Below are 12,584 nucleotides of genomic sequence, written 5' to 3' on the forward strand. Positions count from 1 at the left end.
AAAAAGTCAGAAACACCAAAAGAACTATCCTTAGTGGGGACCATCTGTATTTGCTATCTGTTGAGGAGAAAGCAGCATGACTATGCAACTATCTACAGAAAATTATTTAAAAAGATACACAGTTTGACCACTAGAGCAAGGCTAAGCCCACTGATCCTAATTCCATTTGTTTTCAGAGAGCAGTGGATGCCATTTAGCCTTTCCACGCATCACTTTTCTGTTCTTATTCTGTGCCGCTGGCAGTGTTACTAGGGAAAAAAGAAAAAAAAAATCTTGTGGATATAATCTAATGCTATTACTGGCTAAAATACATCATCATTATCAAATTCAGTCAGAACTCTAATGTGCAAGAGTTTTATTCCACCTGATTCCCTCCTCCCAGAAGAGGGATCTCCAAAGTTTGGGCATGGATTGGGTGTGGTAAATGAGACCTGATAGTTTCCTTCTAGAAAAGACTCCTGTGACTTCTATTACTCTTAGAATAAAATTTTAACAGCTTAGCATGAACTAGAAACCCTTGTATTTCTGGTCTGCCTCTATCATTACCAGAATAGTTCTCACTGCTCCCCCTCCAGGACCTTGGCACTTGCCCCATTTGAAATACGCTTATCCAGACAGTTCCATGGTTTTCCCTGTTACCTCCTTTAGCTCTCAGTTCAAAAGTTACTTCTTTAAAGGTGGTGACACATATAATATACCCCATCTCCATCTCCACTCTCTATCGCCTTAACCTGCTTTATTCTTCTTCACAGCTCTATTTACCTAACTCTATATTATGATTCGTTGCTTGTCTGTTTTTTGTCTGTTTCTCCCTCTAGAATGTAAGCTTCGTGTTGACCTTAACTGGGTATATATTTTGTTCACTGTTTCACTCTTAGACCTATACCAAAGCTGACAAATAGTAGATATTCAACAAAGAGTAATTAATGAGTGAATTACTCTGTTCTATCTGGCATTCAATTTTGGTACAGGGGATGTATGAAACAAGAGCCTCAATTCTGCCAGGAGAGGCAAGATTCAGAACATTGAGTTCAAAGAGGCAGCTAGAAAGCAATAACAAGATCTGAAAAAGGAATGCTGGACAACTTCAGCAGTTCTGGAAAGAAGGCATGACAAGGGCTTCTGGGGAGAAGATTCCATTTATAGGGCATCCGAGGCCAAGCTCAGCGGTAGGCTAGGAGCTGCTGAAGCTTAGAACTCAAACTTATCCATGAATAGGATCCAAGTGCTAAGTTATACAAGTGAAACTGTTAGGTATAATCTTTAACACATATACACATTATTTGTGTAACCCTATTAAATACCTGACAATATTTCCACTTTCAAAAGCAAAAATGCTTTGTCATATTTTCTTGAAAGAAAAGCACTTCTGTTCTAATTTTTATTTATTCTCTTAAAAGAGGTAGAAACTAAAGGAAGGGAACAAAGCAAACTTTCTGATCAACAGCAATGGGTACAGCATCTGGGCAAACCGTAGGATGTAATAGGGACGTAACAAACTGGAAAGTTGTGTATTATTTAAAACTGGCAATGAACACTCATTTCTAGGTGATTGCTTCTGTGCAAGAATATTAGCCTAATGTGGCGAGATTTCAACAGAAGATAGAAATGTGGAGCTTTATGCGAAATCTGCCAAAATTATAATGCTAACTCAATGTAAAAAAAAAAAGAAAAACAACTTTAGGGACCCCAAAAAGATGGCAACCTCTAGGTTAAATCCTTTCAATAGCTAACCCACAATGTTAGTGCCTCTGGACCAGTATCGTTGGGCAGACCCGTGTTTGCAAATAACTCTTAGCAAATTACAAATGCTGCCTCTTTCACTTAGACTGTATTATACTGAATGCAATTTTTAGACTCACTTTGACCAGTTAACATTACTAGGACTTTTTACAGGACCAGTAAATACAGTGCTTTTTTTTTATAGAAAGGCACAGGGAGCAATTAAATGACTTCACTGAGGAGAGAAAATGAGACAAGTAATAAAAGTAAGCCTCTGATTCATTATCCCATCAAGTGACTTTCATCTGGGGCTCATATGTTTTTCTTTTAGGAAAAAGCATTATATTTAAATATACATGTTTATAAATTGCCCACAAAAAAACCCAAAGAGGGACAAAGAATTTCATCTGAGGGTATTCTAAAATGATGGATGTGTTCCATACTTCTGCAAAGTGTAGAATTATGGGTGTTCTCTATCCTCATTCCTCACACAAAGTGGAAAAAGGGAAATGCATTGCTCACTGAATGAAAAAATGGAAAGAACAAACGCATGGGCAATCCAGTTCCTCATAAAACACCACTAATTATGGTTTGCTAAGCTGAGATGTCTCCTTAAATATTTGCAAACATTCTCATTTGTAAGTTCCAGAAAGATCCAAAGTTAGCATATATGACTAGGCAATTTATATAATTTCCAGTTAGCATTTATTTTCATGTGTGATAAGTTTATTAAATTGTAAGTGTGTTAGTTTCTGGGTATTAGTTAATTTAAATTCGGTTAAAAATTATGTCTCATGTGCTCAAAAGTGAACTTATTAAATAGGTAACCCACACAAATTAACTCAAATCAGTTACTTTATATTCATTCAAATGTCCCCCATTTGGGACTTTTGTTATATGAACTTCTTGCTTAGAAATCAGTGTTTCCTGGCAGGAGTATTTTCAAAAATACAAAAGAAGCCTTTTTGACAATAATTAATTTTTTCCATTGATTCGTGGCATAAACTTTGCAGATAAGACACAGGATGGGTGACAATGATGGTGACAAGAACAAAAATGGATTACTGTTTGGAGAGTCTCTATCTGGACTTGTGAATTTGTTCAGTGTAACGTTACCAAGAATAAATAAGATGCAATTAACTTATCCGTCTCCTTGTGATATGTGAAAGCATGTGTACTGAAATCTCAAGATAATACAATATCCACATACTGCCATAAAATAAAGCCTCTGTCCATGAATGAGGCTGGTGTCTCATTCTTCAGAAGGTTGACTGAGCTCTACAAATAGTCATTAAGTAGTTCGGGTTAACCTTCTCCTTTAAGATGTTTTTTTCCAGTTCTAGTTTTCTGTTTATCAAGCAGTGATAAGACTCCTTTTTTGAGTAAAGACATTTTAAGTGTTTTGATTACTAAAGTGTTGGGTGAAATGCTAGGAACAATAACAATGTCATGTTAAGGAAGTATCAGCAATTGTTGCCCTCAACCAAATTTCTTTCCTATTTTTAGGTATCCTTGACATTTGCCATCCTCTGATGCTCCTAAATCTCACATATATGGTCCTGGTTTCCAATATTAATGTAGTCAGGAGAACCTGGGTGGCTCAGTGGGTTAAAGGCTCTGCCTTTGGCTCAGGTCATGATCCCAGGGTCCTGGGATCGAGCCCCACATTCGGGGTCTCTGCTCGGCGGGGAGCCTGTTTCCCCCCTCTCTCTCTGCCCGCCTCTCTGCCTATTTGTGATCTCTGTCAAATATATTAAAAAATTAAAAATCTTTAGAAAAATGTTAATATATTCATTTATTAATTCACATAGCTATTCTTTGGATACTTTTTATTCAAAAAGCATTTTGATGTGCCCAGTGGGGGACATAAGAAGAAGTCACCATTATCTTCTAGGCATAAGTATTCTAGTAAGGAAGATGGGCATATTCAAAGTAAAATATCAAGGTATATAATAATAAATTCAGACAAATATAAGACACATAATTTATAAAATAATAAATTATAAAAATATAAGATAAATAACAATCTTGGTTCATATCAATTACCATATATGCATAAGATCCAATATTTTTTAAATGAATTCAGACTCTTAGAAGAGAACTTAAGGCTCTCAGGGTTGGTGAAAAGGTTTAGAGATAGAAAAAAAAATTGGAATATTTAGGAAACTATAATTTCTGGGACATTGCTGGATCACAGAGCACAAAGTGGAAGAAAGAGGTAGGAACTGAGGTTAAAGACTCCAGAAAATAAAAGCAAAACTACTCAGAGAAGGAGTGACGGGCATGGTCAAGGGGAGCTTGACCTAAACACTTGCAAGCTGAGTGGTGTATGAATAAATTTAAGAACATAAATAAAACATTCCAGAATCTGTGGTAGTTTCTGGCACTGGTCTTTGGAACTTGTATTCTCAGAGAAACTGAGCTTATGCTTGATAATCTAGGCCCTTTGATAATCTAGGCCCTTTATTTAAAGCCCAAAGATTTACATAGCTGAGGAGTTGTACTTAGATACCAGTTGATCCTCATTTTACCTCCATTTATCCACCATTGCTGACAGGAGTGCTCTATTCCAGTCCTGCTAGTTCAGGCAGAGCTTCTAGAACTCACTTATTAATTTCTATCTTTGCCTTATAATATAAGCTGTAGCCTTTCTGGAATATTATTCTTTCCCCACCAAAGTTATCCAAATCTGACTGCCTTTGGGGCAAGCTCGGTTTCCTATTTTTATATGCCTTCTCTACACAAGGCTGTCCCACGACAGTCTCTCTCTCCCCTAAACTTCAATAGTATTTATTGTCTACTTTATTCATGGGTCTTGAATAATGATATGAAACAACATATATTGCATTTTTCAGGTCTATACCCTTTATGTACTTAATTTTATTGTAAACTTCCCTAACAATGTTTTAAACATCTGTGAAGACTAGAAATATTTCTAGTGTAAGAATCTCCAAAAGATACACAGAATCAACAAAAGTGTCAGCAATAAAATTCTTTTTCTGGCCATCACTCACTAAGTGGGTCACAGATTTTCCATGTTCTTTTGCTGTACCAGGTACCAGGCACAACGATGAATGCAAATGGTTCTAGTCCACTTATAAATAGACATTAAAACAGAACACTTCTATTAGGTTCTGCTTTAAACAGAAGTGTATAAGCAAAAATAATTTTCTATGGAAGCTTTATACACGTTGCAACAGAATAATGTCATGTGTTAGCTCAGCCACAGAGAGAATATGCAGTCTTTGGCCGCCCTTTGCAACATACCAAAGGTGTCTTGTTTCTTCCACAAACTTGAATTACTTATGGAAAAACATTATGACACAATTGGCAGGCTTCTTCCCAATGACTTGGGTTTGCTAGTTGGGGCAGTTTGCTAACATTGCCATCAACCTGGCTTTAAAAGAATCACCTACAGGGAACACTTGAATGAGGGTAGACAATCCCTGCCCCTGTCATTTCGTTAAGAATCCAGTCATGGATTTATGAGATTGACCCAGCAACTGGACGAGTGCATAGGGAAATAAAGTAGAGTAATCACAGTTGATGCTTCATGGGAGGACTTCAGAAGTCACATTTTTAGCCCTAAAGAAGAGGGAATGCTCTGGGTCACTTGGCTGTAGGTCTTCCTGCTACATCAGTGGGATACGAAACCCTGGAAGCCTAGGAAAAAGATAGACGCTGGCCACTGTGAGTCAGACAGCTGAGACTTCCTTGTGTGTTGCTCAGGGAAGGGTGGAGGGACCAGATCTTCTGGGAGGTATGCTTTCCAGAAGGAGTTCCAGAGGTCTTCCTCCACCCTGCCTGTTTCCCTCCCTAAGGATCACTCATCTGACAATTTTTTTTTATTTAAGGGAGCTGCTCTGGTCTCAGCACCAGATGTAAGAAACCACATTATAGAAATATGTCTCAAGGCCTGACTACTCCCTTTTTTTTCACAGTGTCAGCTCCAGATGTTTGTTACTAAGCCCTGGCTTATACCACACTACTTTACAACAGAAAAAAAAAAAAAAGCTTATTCTTAGGAGCTTGGAAATCGTGAAAAGTGGGACTGTTAGCAGCATTTTCTAATTCAACATTAGTTTATTTTGTTATACTAAAAGGGTTTTTATCTATTCCCACATTTTATGTAGAATAATTGCTATTTGACGTGAGTGGTTTTCTCAGTATGATTCCTGAGAGTCTTTTTGAACTGTCATTTTGATGAAGAGTCTTGATGAGGGGTAGGAACAGGAGTAGCTTTTCTTCAGGAAAAAAAAATTCCCTGAATTGTAATACTTGTCAGTTTCCAGACTGTAACTATTCTCACCATGCTGATCTCAAGTTAGTACTGTGAATCCTTACTTGAGATGAGGCACATACAATTCGCTCTTGTAAATTGGGTATAAACTAGCTCCCACATATATTCACTGAGGCTCTGAGGCCTCAAACCTGAACCAATGAGCCTGGGCTCTCATTTATCTGTTTTTATTCATCTGGGAAATTTACCTTAAGGTAATACTTGGGGGAAAACAGAATTTTGTTGGGTTTACAAACCCAGCTGTTCCTGTATATGTATGTTGTTAAAAAGAACAATTCATGAAAGCATATACAATCACAATCATTAATTTTCTGTATTAAGATGAAGCAATGACTTGGTCAACTTCAAACAGTAAATAATTCTCAAGAAGAAGATTTAGTTTGAACAGATTATCAGTGAGTCACCTGAGAGTGCCGGAGATACACTGAATGAAATAAAGAGCCGTGAGTTGTAATGGGATTCGGAAGTGGTTTGCCTTCCCCTTCCCTTTGCCTCCTCTTATGTAATCTCTGCTTCTTATTCAACACATCCCAACTTGAGGTACCCTAAGATCAGTATATCTATTGATATCTTCCTTGTGTTACACCAAATAATTATTTTTTTCACTTTCTCTTGAGCTATGAGCATTGAAAAAGAGATAATGTAGAAGGAGACCGTGAATTGTATAATAGGACTTTGTCCCCAGCCATGATTAAGTGTGGCGTTTTAAAATTTAATTCTTTCACAGCTACAGAGCAAGGATGATAATCTTTCCAGTTAATTAAAAGTTAATTGTTCCTGTAAAAGATCTATCAATGATTAATCTTTGAGCTTCTTAGCCAGGGAACCAAATGTGACCTCTTTTATTTTTGAATAAATTAGGTTTAAAGGCTTAGCAAACTATTTTTCCTATTTTTTAAAAGAAATGTGACAGCAGTATAATTTAAGACGATGAAAAAAATAAGGGACTGAATAATACATTGCAAATAAACTCTAATAATAACACATAAAATAAAGTGAATCAACAATTGGTAAAAATTATGTGGGATGAATATATCTGAAAGAATTTTGGTGGAGGAAATTTCATATTCAAGTAAAAAGGAGAAAGATTTTAGGAAAATAATATTTTAACAATTATCTTTTAATTATTTTCCATGAAAACATTCTTTTTTACTCATATCCACTCCAGTTTATAAATATAACCATATTCTATGAAATGCAAAAATACAAAAAAATTATATTCCTCTTGATTGTCTCTTTTCAGTGTACACTATGACATTTTATAGAGATAAAAACTAATCAATATTCTAGAATTCAATAAAGCATTACAAGGGGCCAAATGTAAAACAAATAGTAGGACTATGATCATTGTTGTCCTAGGAAAAGTTCAATTCCAATCTGTGAGTGTACCGTCTATAACTTCAGCTAGAAACGTTAGCTTTCAATGTACTTCTTAATATTGCTAATATACCATATACCTCAGAACTTTATAGTTCATAAATATTTTATTGAACTATAACATCACTTTCATTGTGTTTATTTACACATACTATTTTCTTTCTTTGAGAAATACACAGCATATAATTTTTCATATATCCCTTAAAATTCAAAGATCCACATATATTTTATCTCTAAATTAATTCTTATATGGTTATTCCTTTATTAAAATAGGTAAGATTCATTAATATCAGGAAGAGGTGCTAAAAGCAACTACCATTCAAATTCTTTCAGGCTGACACCAAAATGTTAACACTTTCCAAGCTATGGCTTTTATGCGAATAAAATTAGGAAATATCTCTGTCCTGTTTCATATATCCAGTTGTCTTTAAGTCTAAAAGAGATTTTATTAGTAATAGTACATAGAAAAAAATTATAGAGGGTGCTATATTTGTAAAGTCCCAAGTGACGTGAAAAATTATAGTGAGTGTATCAGTTGGTCTATGGCTGTATTTAATAAACATGAACATGATATTCATATCTTGTTAAATATATTTTCTAAAAACCAAAATAACAAAGAAACATTCCTGGATACTTACAGTTCCAGGGCGAGGATATGGAATTCTACCCTGGTAGGAAATCAGCTGATGATTTGGCCCTTCTTTATGGGCAAAGGGCCCATTAAACACAGTCTGTATATCAGATAAATGATACACACACACTGCTGATCCTTTAAAAACCGAGCTAAAAAAACAAACAGAAAGAAATCTATTTTCTTATTTTTTTAACTTTTAAATACAATTTTAAAAAACAGATAAAGTTTACGATAAAAGTTGATATAATTCATTATAGAAAACTTGAAAGCTACAATACACACTATAAAGCTAAAAAACTTCTATTATTTTGAAATAAGCCATTGACACATAAAACATCAAAACATTTAATTCATCCATGGAGGTAGTAGGCAGTAATAAGTTATAAAAGAGTCACCAATGTCCCCAAAATATAGGACAAGTCAAAGAAATTTCTAACTAGTTATCTTAATAAGAAAAAATAAACTGAAGATTTATTAAAAAGTATGAGTTTCAATTCTAAGTCACCATCAATACAATCTATCATAATTTAACTCAGAGAAATAAATCTCATTAAGGGAAAATGGTATCTCTTTGCCTTAAGATTATTTTAATGTGAGAATGTTCCTACATGTATCCTAAAGAGTAGCTAGAAAAGTCTGTTGTCATAGTCTCTGTATTTTCCCTGTTAGTAACAGAAGAAAACGATAGATTCTGAAAGAGATTCATTACATTAACTTTGTCAATAAAATCTCATAGAATTTGTTTGGATCCTTACTAAAGACTATTTCTGTTGTTACTAAGGCAGATTGGCTGAAATAAACATTGTGACTTATATATATCTCCTAAATCAGATGCTTAATGGAAAACTTAGATGCCCATTGGAAAAAACAAGATAATCATTGTCAGAAATGACAATTTTGAATTTTTCAAAAAGCTACTAGGAAAAAACAAACACTGTAGAAATATTTTTTGGGGACAACATTTTCTTCTTAGGAATTTGGTTCTTGGGGCACCTGCGTGGCTCAGCGGGTTAAAGCCTCTGCCTTCAGCTCAGGTCATGATCCCAGAGTCCTGGGATCGAGCCCAATGTCAGGCTCTCTGCTCCATGGGGAGCCTGCTTCCTCCTATTTTTTTGGGGACAACATTTTCTTCTTAGGAATTTGGTTCTTGGGGCACCTGCATGGCTCAGCGGGTTAAAGCCTCTGCCTTCAGCTCAGGTCATGATCCCAGAGTCCTGGGATCGAGCCCAATGTCAGGCTCTCTGCTCCATGGGGAGCCTGCTTCCTCCTCTCTCTCTGCCTGCCTCTCTGCTTCCTTGTGATCTCTGTCTGTCAAATAAATAAATAAAATCTTAAAAAAAAAAAAAAAAAAAAGAATTTGGTTCTTTTCACTTTGTTCAATTCCTTGTGGATTAAGTCAAGACTACTTTCTCTGTTAGAGCAGGAGTTAAACTGCCCATCCTGAAAAACAACTTTTTACAAGTTTCATAGGGCAAGTGTAAGTATGATTTATAATCAATATTTCTGTGATTTTCTGTTACTTTGAAGGGCCCATTACAGTTTACAATTATGCTGTGCTTGCCCCACTGGAAGAGAATGCTAAAATCTTTAAGTTTCTGCTTTATAATTGATGGTCTCATAAAAGGGACCCATTGTATTCTGCATTGGCCATGTCACAGCTGGAGTACTGTGCTGCATTCTGAGTAACATTCCAGTGTAAAATGAGTAAACAGAGGCATCTCTAGGAAAGGTGAGAAAATGGCAATTGTCTGGAAACATATGACATATGACAATTGAGAAGTTACAAAACATTAAACATTAAACATTAAACCTATCTCCAAATATAGGAAATACCATCCGTCATATGGAACATGAAAATTAGTGCAGTATTTTATTAGTTTCTGAATAGTCATCATTTTAGATTGCTCCAGAAGTAAAATTTATTTTAATAGAAATACCAAAAGTTTTAGGTGAAACATTAGTCTTCCACTTACTTCCTTAAAACAAAATAGCTTACATACTTCCTGCATTATCATTCATGTTTTCCTTTCTTTGAGAAAAATAGCATATAGTCATCATAAACACTGTTCAAACCTATTTTGAAAGTGTTAGTTCAGCTTAAACATATTTTGGTAATCAAGCAAAAGTAGTAAAACAGGATGATTACATCCTGAATGTTATATAAAATTAAAATTTGAAAAGAATATTTTGTAATAATTACTATTACTCAATAAAGTTTATTGTTTAATCCATAAGCTGTAATTGTTTAATAATTACCTTGATGTTGTAAAAATGCCATACACTAGTGTTGTCCTTGGATTATCAGTTTCGAGTAGAAACACATCCTCTATAAAAGGAAAACATCACTCTTTTAAAGTTCCCAAATATTAAATGTATTTTAAAATTTTACCCTAAGAAAATAATATCAACTATGAAAAGTATTATTGAGATAGGTATTCCGGCAGCATCATTATAATCTGGAAATGACTAAACGAACTCAATGACAGGCACATAATAGAGTAAATTAAATAAAATATTATACAAACACAAAGTGGTTTATAAAAACTGCAAATTTATGGAAACCATGCTAATGAAGTAATATTAAATGGACAAGGCACAGTGGTATATAATATAGACTGGAACCATGTAAACCGTAAACCTATACACCACGATACAATAAGATCACCAGTGAGTGTCTCTGGTTAGCAGAAATATAGAAATATTATCTTCTTTTTTCTGCATTTTCTCTCTCTTTTAAAGATTTATTTATTTATTTTAGAGAGAGAGTGCAAGTGGGGGGAGGGGCAGAAGGAGAACAAGAGAATCTTAAGCAGACTCCCCATAGAATATGGAGCCCAAGGGGCACTCCGTCTCAGGAACCATAAGATCAGGACCCATGACATCACAACCTGAGCCAAAATCACAAGATGGACATTTACCTGACTGAGCCACCCAGATGCCCCTTTTTTCTGCATTTTCTAAATGTCCTTTAAGGATAATATGTCACTTTTTTAAATTTAAAAAGTATTACAAATTACAATTTTTTTTGACCTAAGGTTAGAAGCTAGAATGTGGAAGAAAACTCTTTTTTTTTTTTTAAGAAAACTCTTTCAACATGACTTTTTTTCTTTATATAAAATAAGACTTTTTTTTTTTTTTTTTTTGGTTTATGGTCAAAAGAGCTAGTGGTAGTTTAATTTAATCAATAATTCCCCTAATGACAAAAAGTTTAAAGTATATTAAGGCAAAGCCAAACTTATAGGTAGTTTGGTTCAGTAACACATATGAGAACCTGGAAGTAGATTTCTTGTGGGAACCCTTAGTTAACAATCAACTGTTACAGTTAAAAGAAAAATCTGAATTTAGTGACACTTTTGCAAATTAAAATTCTTGCTGGGAAATACAAAGAAAGATGTGTTTATTTCAAATTCACAATGAACTTAGGACTTCTTAAGCAATAAATTAATAAAGAGAAGCCTTTCCATATGGGAACAAAAGGCTAAACTGTCTGGCTTTCCCTAAAAAAACCAGGTAAGACTGAAATAACCTAAGTCATTAAAACATAAACATACTTGCAAAGAATTTGGGGAATATAATGTATGAGTAGGTTATAACACAAAAGTCACACTTGGAACTTTCTTCTAGAAAAGCTGATGCAGGGGTGCCTGGGTGGCTCAGAGGGTTAAGCCACTGCCTTCTACTTAGGTCATGATCTCAGGGTCCTGGGATAGAGCCCCGCATTGGGCTCTTTGCTCAGTGGGGAGCCTTCTTCTCTCTGCCTCTCTGCCTACTTGTGATCTTTCTCTGTCAAATAAATAAATAAAATCTTAAAAAAAAAAAAAAAAAAGCTGATACAAAGACTTTTGTTTCTATGATCAATACACTGGCTGGCTTTTGAAGAGTTCAGCTACCTATTCCGGTTTCTACAACTGCTAGAACCAGATTTTTCTATATTGTAATGCATTTTTATTGCTTACCTCATCATCTGCCTCAAAATCTGAGAATAGCCAGCATTTTACATTTTAATGGATTAAAGCAAAATAAAAGTTATTTCTAAATGGCACTTAGTAAACATGACCCTATGATGTATATCAAGTTATTCTGATTAAAAAGAGAACTGTTCCTTGGTAGAAAGGAATAAGATTGTTAGTCTTATTTGACCTGGAAAGTGTCACCCTCTTCAAGTCACACATGCTGAGAATACTTAATCCCAGGGTCACCAAGGAGGACTAAGACTAGAGAGCACGTCTATCATTTCTACTCTGACATGGTCCCAACCAACCTTGATTGTGCTCAGTAACTATTAAAATATATAGCTCCATTCTCATACCAACTGATTTCAAATCAGAATATTAAAATTTAAATATATATGAAATGCATAGTCTTTCAGATAAGCAAAAATATATTATTCATATGTAAATTATGCAATTACATCTTTCATTTTCTCTCACACACACACACGCACACACTTCTTTATATATCATGGTGAATTCAATGAACTAAATGTCTCAGTAGTGCACTCAGAGACAAAACATATTTAAAAAACACTTAAGAAAATTTATGAACAGTGTC

At 34.8% G+C, this 12,584-nt stretch overlaps 1 protein-coding gene across 1 annotated transcript in view; it reads right to left on the bottom strand.

Moving 5' to 3' along the window:
- SEMA3C (semaphorin 3C) overlaps window positions 1-12,584 on the bottom strand; it is a 174,644-nt gene that overhangs the window by 51,327 nt on the left and 110,733 nt on the right. The window contains exons 10-11 of the mRNA XM_004739617.3: window positions 10,290-10,359; window positions 8,038-8,182 (exon numbers count right to left, since the gene is read on the bottom strand). Coding sequence (XP_004739674.2) covers window positions 8,038-8,182; window positions 10,290-10,359 — 215 coding nt within the window. The remainder of the gene's footprint in view (window positions 1-8,037; window positions 8,183-10,289; window positions 10,360-12,584) is intronic.

The sequence above is a fragment of the Mustela putorius genome, unplaced genomic scaffold (genome assembly GCF_011764305.1).
Source record: "Mustela putorius furo isolate JIRA1106 unplaced genomic scaffold, ASM1176430v1.1 tig00003845_pilon_pilon_pilon, whole genome shotgun sequence".
Lineage (NCBI taxonomy): Eukaryota > Metazoa > Chordata > Mammalia > Carnivora > Mustelidae > Mustela > Mustela putorius.